General features: G+C 38.2%; 1 protein-coding gene across 2 annotated transcripts in view; it reads right to left on the bottom strand.

Moving 5' to 3' along the window:
- The window catches only part of INO80 (INO80 complex ATPase subunit), a 67692-nt gene that overhangs the window by 5678 nt on the left and 43933 nt on the right, over window positions 1-18081 (bottom strand). For both annotated transcript variants that reach the window (XM_076344609.1, XM_076344610.1), the window contains exons 26-31: window positions 17117-17342; window positions 11174-11301; window positions 6641-6735; window positions 3580-3652; window positions 1772-1930; window positions 340-442 (exon numbers count right to left, since the gene is read on the bottom strand). In XM_076344609.1, the coding sequence (XP_076200724.1) occupies window positions 340-442; window positions 1772-1930; window positions 3580-3652; window positions 6641-6735; window positions 11174-11301; window positions 17117-17342 (784 nt within the window). The remainder of the gene's footprint in view (window positions 1-339; window positions 443-1771; window positions 1931-3579; window positions 3653-6640; window positions 6736-11173; window positions 11302-17116; window positions 17343-18081) is intronic.

Consider the following 18081-nt stretch of genomic DNA (forward strand, 5'->3'; position numbering starts at 1 on the left):
TTCAAAAGTACGATGAAATACAGCATTTTTACTAATACTTTTCTTGTCATGACCTACATAATTCTTGTCAAAGCTCTGTCATTCAGGAACAATGTAATGATCCTGAATGAGTGCCAATAAAAACTTTATCACATCATCATGTCTCTCTTGCAAAACTTCATCTTTCAGCTCAGCAGTGGTATGAAACCAGCTTGTACTAACAAGAGTTAGCAATACAAAAAGAGCCAGGAAACAGAAGTTGTTATCAGCAATACATGTGTTTGTAGAGATAAAAACACAGATTTTATAAGCTAATGAAGTGGAAGATGGGGAAAATGCTGCAACACGAATTTCACTTACATTTCTTTTCCAGTTCCTCATCATCCAGCAGAAGGCTGACCACCTCTTTTGGCTTCAAGGTGTCAGGTTTGAAATTGCCACCTGAAATCACCATTCGTTGGATCTAGAAGGAAAAAAACAAGAGAGAAAAAAAAGGAAAAATTACTCAAAGCAGCCATGAACCATTCTCACTACCCTTTACTGAAAGCCAGCCAAAAAAAGATGCCAGCACATCTGTATAAGTCAGAATTGACTCAACTTCTCTATCATACCGAAGTTAGTAGCAAAATTTCAGGGAAGATTTATTAAGAGTATAATTAAGAGTATAAAACATGAGAAGCTACCGAGCTAGAAAGCAGACAACTGCCATCCCTTGTGCAAAGTTGCACTTCTTCTACAGCATCATGTAATAAACAACAAATGATAATAGTATTAATACACTGCTGAACAAAAAGAAAAAACACAGTGGTACTCCTGTCAGGTATAAATTACTGGTCTAATTTTTCAAGTAATCTGCACAGAGGATCATGCAGATCACCTTCTTAAAAGGTACAACGTTTTTAGTCTCCTTGACTGAAAACTAAATCTCCATATTGAGTCAGTGTCTCAGTTCAAGCAATTCACTCAACCTCTATTACTGCAACTATAAAAACAAAGAAGAGTTGTAACCTAGCAAAAGAGAGCAAGCTTTAGCATAAGCCAATTTCAATGATTTGGATCACCGGCAAAAAGACTACACTTTTTTTTCAGGTTAGTATCAGGTGACTCTAGTGCAGTATCCTAGAGAAAATGGGTAAGTTAACACAGGAAACGTGAATGCATTCAGCTGGAGATGCTTCAGTTGCTGCAAGCACCATGATCAGCATCTAATTAAGACAAAAGCTAGAAGAAATCCCGAGTACACAAAACATCTGAATGTTGTATATAGTATACCCACTGCTACCAAAGAAAGTGAATCTGCTTAATTTTTTCTTACTAATAAGTGTCATGAGGTTTCAAGTTTCTAATACACTTACTGCTTGATGCTGCAGGACACTGAGCTCTTCTGGCAACACTTACACCTCAAATAATTTTCACTTGATTACCATCCAAATTTCTTTAAAAAAAAAATTCATCTATGGTATAACAGTATAACATGAGAGGAATCAGTAGCCCTGACACAGCAAAGACAGGAGCTCTAGTCTTAAAGAAGCCTGAGTAGTTTCATTGCATCATAAGAAATAGTTTTCATGAAGTCATAGTGTAAATAATTAGCTTCTTCCTAGTTCATATAATGCAGCTGTAATGCTGTTGTGTTAGGGACACACATTTGTTTATTTGAACATAGACATTCCCTTTTGGCTTCTCTTCTGTCTCCCTGCAGATACTTTTTCTGTTTCTTTACTCATCTTGATATGTGTTTTCTGATACCGTTTCTGTAACTTCTTGTTCCAGATGATTTCTTTATTCTCACCTCACTCTTTTCCTTAGCCCTTTGTAAGATGCGCTCCTCAATGGTGCCTTTACATATCAACCGGTACACAGTGACTTGTTTTGTTTGACCCAGCCTGTGTGCCCGGTCCATGGCTTGCTGGTCTACTGTTGGGTTCCAATCACTGTCATAGAAAATTACCTGCAAAAGAACACAAGAACAGAAAGGATTAAATAAAACCATATATTTAGAGCACCTGGTGATTAAACAAACAAAAATCCAATATACTGATAAAAATAAAAGTTCCGCTTTACACCCCACAGAATTACTGCCCTACTGCAGGCTGTATTAACCTAGCTTTGCCCAGTCCTGTGAAGTCTTTTCCATTGCATTTCAGATGAATTCAAGCTAATTGACACTGTGAATGTTTCAGCTTCCACAGAATGTCTTTAGTATCTTCTTCAAGAAATCTGCTTCAGAGGCACAAAATTCCTACGTTTGTCACCACATTAAATCACTGTCACGTGATTAATTATAGGCTAACCACATCATGAACCCATTTTAGTGTTACTTACCTTAAGTAGAAAAAGCCCGTCAAATTAGAATTTCACACGAAAAGTAATACTCCAATTTTTTTTCTTTCAAACCTGGATAAAGTCTAGTCTAGTCTAACACTTCTAGTGCTTTTACTGGAAAAAACGGAAATGCCACATTACATTCATATTGCCCTATCATTCCAACAGTACTTCATGCACAGTAAGCATACAAAACAAAAACATTGAAAAAAATTCTAGACAGCAAAGTATTCAGAAAGTTACAAAAACACAGAACTAAAAATGCCTGTGCAAAGAGCCTGCAGTAGCATGCCTGTGCTTTCATCTTTTTCCTCTGTTGAAGCAACTTCAATTGAGAGAACTTTTCAACCCTGAAAATCCTATAGATACTTGCTTTCTTCCGATTTCTTTTCAGTGACAGCAAGATATGATGAGGTATTTTAAAAAAAAAAAAAATTTTTTTTGATTCAGAGATCTTTGGTTTTGTGTGGCTAAGGATTACGGTCTGTCTTGGGGTCAAATCTGCATGCACACAAACACAAGAATAGCTGTTATTGAAGAGATAAACGGCTCATGTAGGTCAGTGTTCCTTCCCTAGTGATTAGTGGCAGCTGCTCCAGAGTGCAAATCCTTGCAATTCACCTGAATTAGTATGCCTTTACACCTTGGGTGAATAGGGGGGGAAGCAATTTATCCTTCCTGACTAGCTGATATTCAACTACAAATGCCTTTGTACTTTTAGAGGCATTGCTTCATTCTTCCGTGCACAGAAAAAAGGGTAACCAATACCTGTTCTACCGATTCCTTTGCAGCTGAACAAGTTAAGAGCAAACAGTCATACATGAAACAGTATTCACTGTATGTAAGTGTCATTTGCATCTGTAGACCCTTTCAGTCATCCAACTCGTTTCTGGACTCTGGTACTAAAATATGTGGGGAGAAGGAAGATCTTTCCAACTGCAACCAAAACCGGTGTACCAAGTGTCCAATATTCTACAACTTTATCATCAAGATAATACTATATTGTAAATATGAGCAAAGTAAACAACGTTATGCAATTTCATGATGTGAATGGCAGTACTAAAAAATACTGATCAGCATCGCTAAGAGTGCCAACTTTCACACAGAAAGACCAATTTTCCTACATAAATTGTGAGGCTAGGAGGCAGGAGATGAGCAGCTTGGGAGGTGGTTGGAGGCATATGAGGCAGGAAAAGCAAAGACATATTTATACTGAAAACTAAGTATCGGTAAGCTGATTTTTTATTCTGCATTACTTCACCAAACTTCACTTACCGTATCTGCAGCTGTAAGGTTAATGCCCAAGCCTCCAGCTCTTGTGCTTAACAGGAACACAAAAATATCATTCCTGTAGAAGAAAGATTAAAAAAATGTTATTTTGTGCATGATGAACAAGAAATAACCACAGAAGTAAATTTTTTGACCCATATAAAGTGATCAGGGCTATTTCTATTACTTGAACACTTCAGAACATTTTGTGCTGTTCATTCACGGTCAAGAAAAAAAACGTATGAATGAGTGAGAGAAGTTAATCTACAAATCAGGACTGTCGGAACACACGAACATTCAGTTTGCAATAGCAGCTTATTAATCTCTATCAAAACAAACCAGGGTTTGTTTATCTTGCCCACACTGGAAATTAAGATTTCATATGGACAAAGAACAATTTATTGTTTCACAGAACTGACCAACATTAAAAAAAAAATCTTGCTTTAACAATGCTCAATTGATAAAGAAAAATAAATGTTGAAACTGTGTAGGCGCATGTTTTCTTCTAAATTTGGTGCTTTGAACAGAACAAACAAGGAGACAGGTCTATGCATAGGATGACCAAATACTGATGAAAACTCAAGTGGTAACAGCGAAATCAGGATTTCTGCTAAGGTTGTGAACCTCACTAGTGCCACTGGGGGGTCAGCAGTATTTAAAAGTGTTTAACACCATATGGATCTGTGAACAGGTTGACGCAAACAAAGCAGACAGTACTAGTAAAGACTCCAAAGAGGTTGACATACTGTACTTGCAGTATGTCAACACAACAGTGACAGAGCAAGGCCCTCTCCTTAAGAGAAGACACTCTGCAATGCCACGTCCTTTTGGTACCACGCTGTCCGTACACCAGTGCATGCAAAATTAGTAAAGCACCAGAAACTCTTGCTGAATGAGCACCATGGGACATTTGCTTCTTAACTATGTGTAGGCAGTCTGTCCTTGAAAGTCCACTCATCAAATCTAAAGGGTCTTTCTTGCCCTTCCTGCAGGAAGAAGCATGGGTGTATTGCAGGCTGTTACGCATATGCTAGTACAACTCAACAAATGTAGAAAACTAAGGGTTTTGGAAGCCATATCCTTGAAGGTCAAGTAGAACTGACTATTTTCTCAGGACTCACACTTCAACACATTCACAAGTACCTGGCAAGACTGTATCATAAAAACCAGACTCTCAAAGAACCCCTTCTGGTCCAAGGTTAAGATTTCCCCCCACCCCACCTAAAGAAATTGCCAATAGACAACAGAAATAATTATGAAAACTATGAATTAAACACACACACAAAAAGCGCCAAGAACTCCAAAATTAGAAATAGAAGGTTTCTGGCAGTCCAAAATCTAAGAGTACAAAAATCCACCCTGAGCTATGGACAGCTGGGAAGAACTCAAGCTGAGCTGTCAATCTCTAGACTTTATCTTGCAGGTACAAAGCCAAAGGAGTCAGCAGGTGCCTGTTCGCAATGTAGGTAATCCTCGGCCAGGAAGTCTTTTCACTCTTGTAACAGTAGTGGAACGTGCATATAGACAGTCACCTGAACATCCAGCTGTGAAATGCTTCTGGAAATGCCACATGGGAAGGAAAGAAAGTGGACAGTGCCACAGACTACAGGAACAAATTATCATTCCATAGCTATATCTTTTCAGCACCCTGCTAGGATATCTTGCAGGATAGTTTAGTCTCAGTCAGACTTTTTTTCCTGGAAATATTTCTCATAAGTAAATCATGTATAAGAGGAACTCAACTAACATTTTAATAGGAATTCTTGTTTAGACTGGCTGACCGATATTTCATAGGGATTTCCTGCTGAAATGATTATTTTTCTTCAGTTGTTCTGAAGAACAATTATTCATTATAATTCATTATAAAGAACAATTATTCATTAATAAAAACAAATTCTGTTCATTAATAAAAACAAATTTCTCACTTCTTTTGGTTAAAGGACCTTACAGGAAGAAGAGTCAGGATTCCAGGAGGACATCATAACCTGCAAGGAACCTGTTTCTGACACGTGGAAACAGGCAGAAAGGTACTGTATGGTCCTCTCACTTACTTTAGGTATTTGCCACATGTTCCTTTCAAGTTTTATTGCTCTGCGGAGTTCACTAGAACACTCATCATTGCAACACAGTCCTTCAGGTCTTTAAGCCTCATAAACCAGTGGCCTGAAAGGCTGTATGTGGCTTCCCTTCCTATCTTCAGCTATGATACCTTGGGTCCGCTAACACAAGGACTATTTTCTAGTCTAGAATGTTGCTTTCACCCTGTAATAAACAACAATCTATAAACCTAACTCCTCTGAAAAAGAAAAGTGACATTCTTAAAAGCTCACATCAACATCCAGGAAGGATAACCCTACTGTGAACTACCATACCAAAGTGACATCATATCAAGCCATATCCCATGATTAAAAGGAAACGTAATAACCATAAACTCAGTCATTATAAATAATGTGCTTTAGTGGAGATAAAGTTTTACTAAAATATATTAACTTCTAATAAGATGATTACATACTCTTCTTTCCTGATGTGCTCGTAAAAATTGCAAGAATCCATTTTGGTTTACTAAATGAAAAGGGTTAGCATATCTTACTATCTAATAAAACCCCCATTTTATCACTTGTATATTAGTTTAAGGTTTCTTAATAAAACATGCTTAAATGGTTTGTTTTGCAGAAAACTAGGTCACTTTCAAACCTCTAGCACATGCAAGATTTTCAGTCTCATCTTCTCAGTGTCAATTGTCAGAGCATATAATAACCAATGAGCATTTGCTGCCTTTCTACTGAGCTTCTTTATAAGCAATAGCATATTTGGAATGGCAAGAAGCACAACAGGTGGGTACACTAAAATTGCTTCCAATACTGTTTCACAGATGACAACTGGGTTCAATATCAACACCAGTGACTCCTGGTCAGCAAACCACCTAGAATCTGCTTCAGATAAATGAGGTCCATTTGATATCAGGAAAGAGAATTTAAATGCAAATTTCATTTATTTCCATTACATCTTATACCAACTCCTTATGTACACACAATTTAGCACACAAACACCTTGTAAAATACATTACCTGTTCTGAAAATCTGCTACCATGTCCCTTCGTTCAGAAATCTTTGAAGAACCATCCAATCTCATGTAGGTATGTTTCCTATAAACCATGTATTCCTGCAAAGAACACACAGCAGAAAAATATAGTTGCTCTTGAAACCGTTCAATCTTGATTCTTTTGGAAAAAACAATAAAAGCGGACTTGCTACTTGGGAAAAAAAATTTTAAAAAAATCCCTAAATGTCATCAACAAATATGCTGTAAGCAATTATTTATAAAAATAGAAATTCAGAAATTAAAGCTACTCAATCATATGTCAGTCTTTGCATTTCATATAATGCCGATGGCAGTTCAGAGTTGAGGATGCATTTGCTGCACTGCAGACAATGTTATGGTACATGCCTTTTTCTATAAATAAACAGGTAAATAAAATCACTAAAATAGGAAGTTTGTTTTCACAAAGTCTAAATTTTTACTAAATCCTGAGCTTTCAGTGTGTAAGCGAACCTTTCCTAACAAACCAACTGTATCTGCTCCCTGTTGATTTTAAACCATTTGACTAGTGGTTTTAAAAACCTGGTACTGTACATGAACGTCTGTCCAGGCTTTATCTTGCTAGTAAAGCACCTGTGAATCTCATTGCATACAAGAACACTTTGAACATTACATTGGTGTGTCAGCCCACAGCTCATGCCGAGCAGCAGAACTATTGGATTCATCTTGCTCCAAGCTGCAGTGTTCAGCAGATACAGAACTGATGTGCTGTGAGAAGACATGGCAGTGCTTACACTCTAATGAATCTTCTGACAGTACCATGCTCAGTTCTCCTTTTCAAAAAAGGAGCAGGAGCCCTGAAGGATAGATGTTCTGCTTCACTACTGCAGAAGAGGTAAAAGAGCTGCCATACTATAAGGAAGCTGGGAAAAAGACTGCTGTAGTGGAAAGCTTCAATGCATGGCAGATGAAAGAGAAAAATAGGTAAATAAAATTAACGTGGAAGTGGCCAAAGTCATACTTGGTCCACCTCTACAAAACAGACCTCATGGCTAGTATGATTTCTGGAGTACAACAATAGAAGTTTAAAGCAGAGAACAGCTACTTCATCACACGAACACTCAAGCCCTAATTTACTATTGATTTATCCCATTTCTATGACAGGTTTCTGTCACCAACTAAAACCAGAGAGATACAGTCGTCAATTAGGCACTATGTGACCTTTTCTCCGGACTTGATCAATCCTTTTTCTATTATCACAAGGGCCTTTTCCTTCCATTTCTTTGTTACTGTCTTTATCTGCATTTATGATGATTCAACCTTTCAACATCTTGATTTAGTCTTCCCTCATCTCACTGTTAACCATCTCTTCATTACTGTCTTCTAAACAAACTTCAGCACAAATAGAAAACAACTTCTTTCATTCCATCAGGTCCATTTATCCTTATCCCAGACCTTAGACATTTCCACTAAGGCACAAACTACAAAATAATAAGCTGTTCTACACCTGTAATACTGGCATTCATGGGTTGTTCCCCCCACCCTGCAAGCTAGCTTAGTACACTAGCCTTTAGCTAATCATCTATTCAACACTGCTTAACAGGTTCTGGTCTGCCTCCATCCACCTTCCTTTGATCAAGAAGGATACTTCACAGTAGTGTAAGTGTTTGTATGAAACGCCCTTTTTTGTGAACTGTTTTTATCCAGTATTTTTCTAAATATTAACAGTACACTCTTACAATTCAGCAAAAAGAAAAAAAAACAAACATTGCTACTTATACTACACTTGTCAGCAGTTTAGTGCTTTGATCACTTGCAGAAATAGCACGCTTTTAACTACCAAAAAAAAGAAAAAAAGAGCGCACGCACTGATGACAAAGAAACTATTTAAGTAGTAATATACCTGGTCTCTACTGTAATTGTGGAAGGCACTCGATGACTGCTCATTTTTCTAGTTCCCTCAAGGAGTGATGGGGTGGGGTGGGGGAAAGCCTCATGGGGAGGCTTTAATCTCATATAGAGATACTTATACTAGACCTGCTTGAAAAAATCTACCTGCCAATCTTGTTTAGTGTAAGGGGTCACACCAAGCCACCAGAGGTATCAATCTAGGAAAAATAATGAAAGTGGCCCTGGCAACAGAGTACCTATACAGGAAATGAACAACACAGAATGACTCGAGCACGGTAAGAATGCAGTGCCGTTAGTCAGCGATCTTCTGGGCTTCAACACTGACACTTTCTCAAAAACTCTAAAATGTTTTCTCTTCATGTTATTTCATAGTCCAAACTGAGTACTCTTATGTTTTAACAGGACAAATAAACTTTTGGTAGAATAGAACTAAGACATTTTACTTCATGCAGAATATAATTTGACCCCTCATCACATGAATGTAATGTGATTCCCACTGTAATCATGGACAATTACTCTGCCATATAGGAGAAAGCAATCACATTGAGAAAAACAAACATGACAATCTTAAAAAGTATGAAATACACATCTGCATGAAATAACAGTACTGAGATTATACTTTATCCCCTTCTGTTGAAAGAAAATAATTCTCCTCTTTGTATTTTTATCTGCCATTTTATAATGGCTGAAATAAGCAGCATTCTTCAGCTGAAGCTAAAAATCAAACAAACATGGTTTTATAACTTTGTAAACAATGTGTTTTGTGCTCTCTGCCCTGCATAGATTAGGTTAGTATGATATCACAGCAGTTACACTGACACAGTCAAAATACTGTTAAAAAAACCAGGACCTCTTATGTTCTTTCATACTCAAGTAGGCAGAGGGGATGTATTTTGATATCTCAGGTCAGGAAAAAAATAAGTATCTACTGCTACACAACTTTTGCAAGGATTTTCTTACAAACTGAGTCCTTACTTGATTTTTAACTTGCTTAACTCCAGCTTCTGTTACATGGGTGGGGAGAAGGAAAAACAGAGGGCTTGGCAGGTGGCTTATTTGGGTAATAAAACCCAACAAGTAAAGTTGAGCATTTAGGAGGTGGAATAGCAAAGTGGTGTGCTCCCAAGCCTTTAAAATTGAATGCTAACAGAAGACAGAAGCACTGAACACTCAGCTTTATGAGCTTCATGGTGTAATGCAAGGTGTCAACAAACCTGCACCATGTCCACTGTTTGCCAAAAAAAGAGGCACAGGAAGCAATGCTGGGCAAAGAGCCAAAATACGGAATTGCAACCATGCAAATTCTGTTTTTCCTCACAGCAGCAAAACCAAAATTCAGCTTGTGATTTGTTATTGAGCTATTAACTGCTGACCTTAAAATTCACTCCTGCTCATACAGGACTCATGATTTAGGCAGCTGTTGATTCAGGCTTCTCACTTTTTCTCTTCACTTTATTGTGGAGAACACAGTATCCCATGTCAAACACTGCTGAGGGAGCCCAGGTATACTTAGGACCAATGGCTGAAGGATCACAGGGTCCTGATGTTCTAGCAGTACTGAAATTATACTGCCAAATGCAAGTATTTTCCCACCTACTATGTATTCACAGTCAGAAAACTTTATCGGGATTGCCTGTTTGAAACTAACGTACATCAAGTCTCCTATTTTCTTACTCAGAGTTAGATAGACATAAAAGTTATTACTACTAATCTTTCACTGATAAAGGACAGAGGCATTGTGACACAAGATAATCCTTTTTTCAGATCCAGCCAAAAACTCAAACTTTGCTGTCTTCAACAGAAGCCCAGAGAAATAAAAGTATTTCTTTCTAAGCATTATAAGTATTACCAATAGGAAATCAAATTAATAGTTCTTCTACTAATGACTCTTCAGACTAGCTCTTTGGTGGCACGTTTGCTAATCAAATACTGATTTATTTTTTTCCTCTGAGGCAGACTGACTGTATTTAAATAATGAGTAATGATGTAATTCCTAATTTCTTTCCTATCGTATATGCCAGAGAACCTCTTATTATTAATGTCTACCAAACTTCTGCACAGGAATAAGATGATAGAGGGAAACAGTAAAAGTCTGTGAAATTACAAGCAACATAAACAATGTAAAATTAATCACTGTTCTCCCTCTTCCTTCCAAAAGGACACATGGGCATCAAATGAAAATAAGAAGGAAGCAGTTCAAAACCAGCAAAAGAGGATAATTAAGCCATGCAACCCCTTGCCACAGGGCAGTGCAAATGACAAAATTTACAAAGACTCAAGATGCAACTGAACGATTTCATGGAAGAAGAATCCATTGAGGATTACTGAATATACAGAAGGCACATCTGGCTCAGAAAGCCCCTGAGCTGCAAACTGCTGGACACTGAGAGACTTATTGTGAAGTATCACTATTGTACATTTTCCCCATACCATCTGCTGTTGTACACTGCTGTTGTACACTAGGCTGGACCTTAGGTCTAACTTTGTACGGCAGCTCTTATATTCTTGTAGTAATGCATTTACTGGGTATCCTTCAGTATAATAATTTTATGTCAGGTTTGCTGCATCCAAATTATAGTATTTTCTCCACAACACTGTTGCTAAATCTGCATCTTCAGAATTTGTCTTCTGTAGGCTATAGCTCTCCTACCTCCAGTAAGTCAATCATCCGTGTCATCTGGGAGTAGATGAGAACTCTGTGTCCTTGAGATTTCAGCCGTGTCAACAGAAGATCAAGAGCATGAAGTTTTCCACTGTCAGTGATCAGACTCTCTTTGTCTAAAAAGAAATGGAAGAAAAGCAGGTAACTAATAAAGCCAGAACAGCTACATGCAGCAAGTTAACTTCTAAGTCTCCTAGTACTTCACTGCGTTATAATCCCTAAAGTAACGAGTTGTGATGGAAGAAACTGCAACATCCCTTCTGGCTGACACTTACAATCACACTGCTAACAATAACTTTTGTTTGCTGGGACGGGTGTGTATGAATATACCCACTTCACAAAATCTCATCACAGATTGATTTCCTCACGAGTATAGACTCAAATCCTTTTTTGGACAGCCATTTCCCTCATCTAAGGATTCATTCTGACCAGATCAACAACCACAACATGCCTTGACAGTTGAAGAATTTTTCTCCACTTCACATGTTAAAATGCTGTCCTTTGGACATTTGCTGCTACCTGCTGCTGAGATTTAGACTTAACCTCCACAGATCTAGTTTCAAGATCAAACCCCTCACCAACATGGAAAGTAAAGAACAGTTCTCTAGGTCACTGTAAAATAACAGCCCCTTCACAGCACTGCCTTAACTTTTCTTTTTCTTCCCTGCCCTCTGCTTTTTGGATTTTTTTTTTGTTGTTTAAGAAATGTTTCCAGATGGCAATCTTTTAAGTCACTTCAGATTTTATACTTCATGTCCTCTCTATTTCAGCACTGCTCATGAAGTATTTTTCAGGAAGGAGATCTTCCTGTTTGTACATTCTGTACATAAACTTCAGTAAACAATACATTACTGTTGAAAGAGGATGAAGAGAAATTTTCTTCCAAAAAAATTATCTGTTGGAAAGGCCACTGATGATTCTTTATTCTTTGGGATGTCTGAATTTAGGTTTACAGCCAAAACGGAAAGTTGACAACTGCAGATGGTGCAGGCTAGTACAGAACCCAAATATTTTTGACATGTCTAGCAGGTAACACTTCTGCACGCTTCTCATTGCACAGAATGAATTATTTCCTCACGAGTATAGACTCAAATCCTTTTTTGGACAGCCATTTCCCTCATCTAAGGATTCATTCTGACCAGATCAACAACCACAACATGCCTTGACTGAAGAAAATCCAGCTTTCTGTAAGGCAGTTAACTGTCTTGCACAATATTCCGATTAAAAAAAAAAAAAGCTATATACAAAAATTAATTCATTCATCTGAGCACCATACATTTTAATATAGCTAAAACCAAGTTCATACTAGTGGAACAGAGGAGTACAGATCACACAACAGTGTTCCTAAAAAGATCTTATGAGCACAGCAGGCAACACAGTCCATGAGTGCCCAAGTGCAATGATGTGGCACAGAAGGCTAATTTTGATTCTTGCACATGCAACCAGGGGTTTGCTGAGAAAAGCAAGAATGTAGTTGTTGTTCTATACTTAATTCAAAAGATCATTTTGAAATAACATCTCTAGGTTTAGTACGCCTCTCAGAAAGGTTGTAAAAACCAGAAAAGTGTTCAAGAAAAATCTCCAAGATTTCAGTGTGTTAAAAAACTTTTCCTGCAGTGAGGGAGTTCAGAAACTTGACCCATTTCAATTTTTCAAAGAGCAATTGGCACTACTCAAGGTTCTTCTTTTGGACAAAGGTTTTTAACAACAGAAGAGAACTTTATACTAGCAGAGAAAGGCACAATATTCAGTGACTTGTTAAAATTGTAAAAACAAGGCACACTTCCCTCTTATCCTTCCAATAGTGAGGAAAAACTAGTCAGCAACGCTTTTATCCAGAATCATGGTGGCTTCTTCATTACTTTAGTATTTCAATCAAGATCTCTTTCAAAAATATCCTTTAGCTTAAATATAAACAATGGACTTGATGCTGGAATTAGTGGGATCTACATTAGGACATCAGAAGATGCAGCCAACAGTCCTGCTTTCTGCAATTCAAAAAATTGCGAGCTGTCAATATCGCTTAAAATTATTAGCTATTATATTTGCACTATAAGCCAATGCTGTGAATGCTCTCTTCTTTGGTAAGTTTAGAGCCATGCTCCTGCAATTCACTAGCTAAGAATCCAAGACAAGAGAGCTCTGCTCTTTCTTGCTTGTCTGCCTATCTAGATAGTCACTGTTTTTCTCCAATTCGCTCTCCCTTTTGATGGCGACCTTGTTGCTTTGCCAGGAGCAAGTGCCACATCACTGCCTGAATCGTTAGCAACTACCTTAGGGAATCCATCAACTAGAGAGCCAAGCCAAGGAGATACTGTAAGGTAAACTCAAGACCACAGCTCAGGCTGGCATTTGTTCTAAGTGCAACATAATGTGTAATGACACACTCATCTATAGAAGACAACTCAGTCTTAATTACATACAAATAGTTAATAGTTTCATGCATTCTTCTAAGGAAAACCAAACTTTGAACTTAGGTAATTAAGTAAAAAGGGAAATGACTTACGGTTATTTGGTTTTAAAATACATCTATGTAAGTCAAAAACTCTGCACAGTAGCAATGTTTACTCTATACAAAATGTCATTCTTTCCTTTAAATCCATACAGCCATGACATTCTGCTTTTATTCTAATCGGTCAGCTTGCTATTTCAGAATGAATTAAATTGAGTGAAGCAACATGAAAAGTCTAGATATATATACATGACAAACTAATACGATTATTAATCAAAAGCCATCTGACTGGAAGGAAGCTGAGAGAACAAACAGAGTCTGTTCAAAAGTCAATCTCGACTGACTCAGATTAATACATTAGCAAGTTTCCAAAAGCAAAATGCTACTGTTTTTCTCACACAGGCATGAATAGGTAGAATTAAGTTTTGGTAACTGGAAATGATGCGCGTCCTTTGCTGCTGGCTCCTTGGGTCTCCATTGTGTAAGTTACTATTTTTAAATAGCAATAAAATGCAAATTACAAGTAAAGAACTTATTTGCAGATGGTCTTACAGTCCAGAAAGTTAGCAACTTGTTAACAGTTCATAATTTGTCCAATATCTCAGCATCAGAGCAGACTGCACTGCTGAGAAAGTTGGGTTTTTTTTTTTAGAAAAGAAAAACAGAACTAACAAAAAAAGATTTATCACCTCTGGAAGAGAAAACCATTTGACTTTAACCTGGCATCTTTAAGTGTGCTATCTTGATACCGTTGTGTTTTCCAAGATCAAAAATTTTTGCATGCTTAAAGTCTGCCACCTAGTGCTTCAAAGGACAAATTCTGGAAAGTGGTAACAGAAAACGTGCTTCTTTATTCATGCCATCTTCAAAAAACATCACAATTATTCAAAAGGGGGGGGGGGGGGGGGGGAGTGTCTTCCCCCTTTAGTTTCTCTCACTTCTCATTCCTTTTTACCTTGGGGGAAGAAAAAGGCAGTTTGCTTCTTTTTTAAATGGGATTTCCAAAATTTGCCGTTCTACATTTTCCATTTTTAATGACTGGTGAAAACTCCCAATGACAATGTCTTTAGATTTTTTTTTTTTTTTTTTTTTTTTTTTAAATAGCATCAAAGGAACTTTTTTTAAGCCAGTCAGGAGATAGAGGTCCTGGACTGCACATCAAAGAACTCTCCTTAGGACACAATTTTTGTGTCCTTCAGCACTGTATGAAATAAACAAGAAAAGAGAACCAGACCAAAGAGAAAGTAACTGTAAAATCATATTGTATGGTTTTCAGTCTGGAAAAAAAAAGTCCCTGCCTCCAGCCACGCAGGGATATGGACATAAATTATCTACAAGGGGATACAGTGGGATCCTACAGCCTGGGAAAAATATTTACAAGTGATTATGACTGAAAATAACCCCAGTCAGGAGCTCTGGCCGATGACTGTAGCTGGGCTCACCGCTCTCTGGAGAATGAGAAAAAGTGCCTCTGGACATGCAAAAAGCAAAGGAAAGAGAGATAAAGTCTGGGTTCCAGTTGACACCCCTGGTTCCCCTCCCGACAGTCTGCACAGCACAATGGGGTCAGTGAGGAGCTAGCTGGCTCTCACAGTAAACAGCCAGTGAGGCCGGTACTTTTTATCGATGCTAAAAGGACTCAGACACTTCCTGCCATTTAATCCAGGACCATTTTTCTTTCAAAGAACAGGAAAAGCCTCAAGAGATTCCCACAGTGATCGCAGCTGAGCCTGCTGCCAGGGTACTGGGAACACCAAGTCTGGGAGAGGATAGATCAGGGTTAGGAGACAGAGGTATCCCCTTTTCTTCTTGTAACCTATTTACCGGAGACCTTCACACCTACCGTTCCATTCGACACTTGCTATACTTCAGCCCTGTAAATGGCTCCTTCAGCACATCAGCCGCTTTCTGCAATGCACTGTGCCTGCTCCTGCATGTACAAACACAGCTGTCCTGTTGTGGTATGTGCCCTCTCCTCTTAGAATAAGTTTAGGTTTGAGTGCTACTTTCCACCTAATTAAAACACAACTGTACAAAACTATTTTTTTTAACCACGTTTAGCTCCAACACCTCCTAAATTAAGCCAGCTTTACATAACATACTCATCCCAACCACCTTCTCATTCAAATTCTTTGTTGTGCTTTGACAACAATTTGCCTAGCCTTGCACCTATTCACTCACTCCTGTAAGCTTCTTGTGCCCCATCTTTATTCCTCCACAAATTTTTGCTGATGACAAAGTCATCAGCCTAAAATGGAGGTCTTTTCAAGAGAATGCAGCCCTCTATTCTACATCGGATACTTTTCTTCACTTCTCTATCCATGCCTTCTACCTTAATTTATCCCTTCACTATTTCCCGCCTTTCTGCTACAGCGATTAATTTTATGTTTCCAAATAATTGATAAACAATTTAATGAATTCCTGAAGAAATTATAAAAATCATCAACTGTCATTGAACATTAATCTAGTGCAAGCTCATGAAAAATGTTTTTTCCATTACATTGGTACAAACGTGCATGTACTTCAAATGACTCCAAGTACTTATGAGGTACCTTCTTAAATCGGACTGTAGCAAGCAAAAGGCCATTTTCCTTTTACTGTACAAACTTCCCCTGCCAAACATCCTTGACCCAAAAGGGTCTGGGAATAACTGAGCATCTGGCAGTGTAAGCTGTTTTTCCTCTTGGCTATCTCTCAGATCTCTAGTACTTTCTGCAGAACTCTGTTCACTGCTCAGGATCATCTTCCGACAGCTAGAGTGTGTCCGGCCCATGAAAGTCACTGCAGTATTGGCAATCTAATTCTAGCAAATCTTGGATTACTTTAGTCTAATTCTAGGAAAAAATTAAGTGCATTTACTTTACTAGTACACTGGTACCCTTTTCCCACTTTACCAGGAAATATGAGTAAGTCCTCTTTATTCCAATTGAAACTCAGCAAATCCCTCATGCCTTGTTTTCCAGGCTAATTTCCTCTGAACTTGGTCCCCAAACCCATCCTTCTCATGGTAGACTGCTACAAGTAATGTTTATCCTTTCACTAGGAAAACCAACAAAAGATCTCTTAGGTCAATACGAAGGTCTTCCAACACACTAGGAGGCAAGGTATGACTGTTACTTTTCCTGCAATCTTCCTATCTCCAACCTCAAAATACTATTTGGTTGTGAGAGTAGACTGTGCTTTAGTAAGCAAATCCATCTCTTTACAGTCATTTGGAGAGCTGACACGCTGAGAGGTTTGTAAGCATTAGAAAAGTTTGTATTAGACTTGTTCAGTATCCATCAACAGCTTTACTCCAGACAGAGGATGTGAAATCACAGTGTATTTTAAGATACCAGGGTTAACTTTCACTCAGGAGGAAAAACAAACACACAACCACCCACACACCCTCAAAAAGCCCATAATCAAGCATAATTACCACCAAAGAGCAGATGTCCTTATTTACCTCACCTCTGTTCCATGACAACCTCCAAACCTACCTGGTATTCTGATAAAAGACCAGCCGTTCTGAGGTCTTATCCCTAACAGCCCTCCTGGATACTCTGGGAAGAACTGGGAGCATTGCTTCAGCCAGTCAGCTGCTAGCTCAGGGGCTCCATTGAGTACACACTGCTTTGCTTCAAGACTTCCTCCTTCCTTTAGTGCCCTGCGCTCGTATTCTGCACTTCGGTCATTGCAGTAGAACTCCAGTGGCACAGCTGTTACCTAAAAGTAAAATAATAATCAACATTCTTGTTCAGATTTCCCCTCATCCCCAAGTCCCCAGTACAGGTACCTTCCCACAAGATCAAATTTTAAAAGTCAAATCATTACTGACATGTACAAATAGAAAACAATCTTAGGCTGGGCTTAAAATAAGCAAAGATAAAACATCTCCCCACACCACGAAAAAAGTCCTGTGAACAACCAGGCACCAACTACTTGCCTTTTGATAAACAATGCCTTGTGCCAGTTGCTACACAACTGATAACAAAGCTGAGAGTAAAAGAATAATATCCTTCCTGCACCTCTCATTTTGCCTGGATTTCTTTTTTTAATTCTTTTTTTATTTTTATTTTTGCCCTTCACAATCAAGTATTTACCTAGCAGAGGTGAGATTTACATATCGTCCTTAACAGAAATTCATGTGATAATTTAAAATTAGGAAGATACATAAATTAGAAAGGAAAAAAATGAACAGGAAAACAGCCCCGTTTTGGAACAGCACATTTCTTGGGCTTGACAGCTGATTTGAACAGAAGCGGGCCACAGAAACAGTGCAAGCAAGCACAGGATGATCATCTTTTTTTTCTGGCCATTCTGTGAATCCCTTGCCCTATTATTTGCTTCAGTACATACAACACAGCTGGACAGACCAATGTTGCAAACACAGGAACTCTGATTTCATGCCATGCAAGCTGTTCTGGAATGGCTCCATCACTTTAACTCCTCCTGCTCTGCCCCA

Source organism: Aptenodytes patagonicus, chromosome 7 (assembly GCF_965638725.1).
Source record: "Aptenodytes patagonicus chromosome 7, bAptPat1.pri.cur, whole genome shotgun sequence".
Taxonomy (NCBI): Eukaryota; Metazoa; Chordata; class Aves; order Sphenisciformes; family Spheniscidae; genus Aptenodytes; species Aptenodytes patagonicus.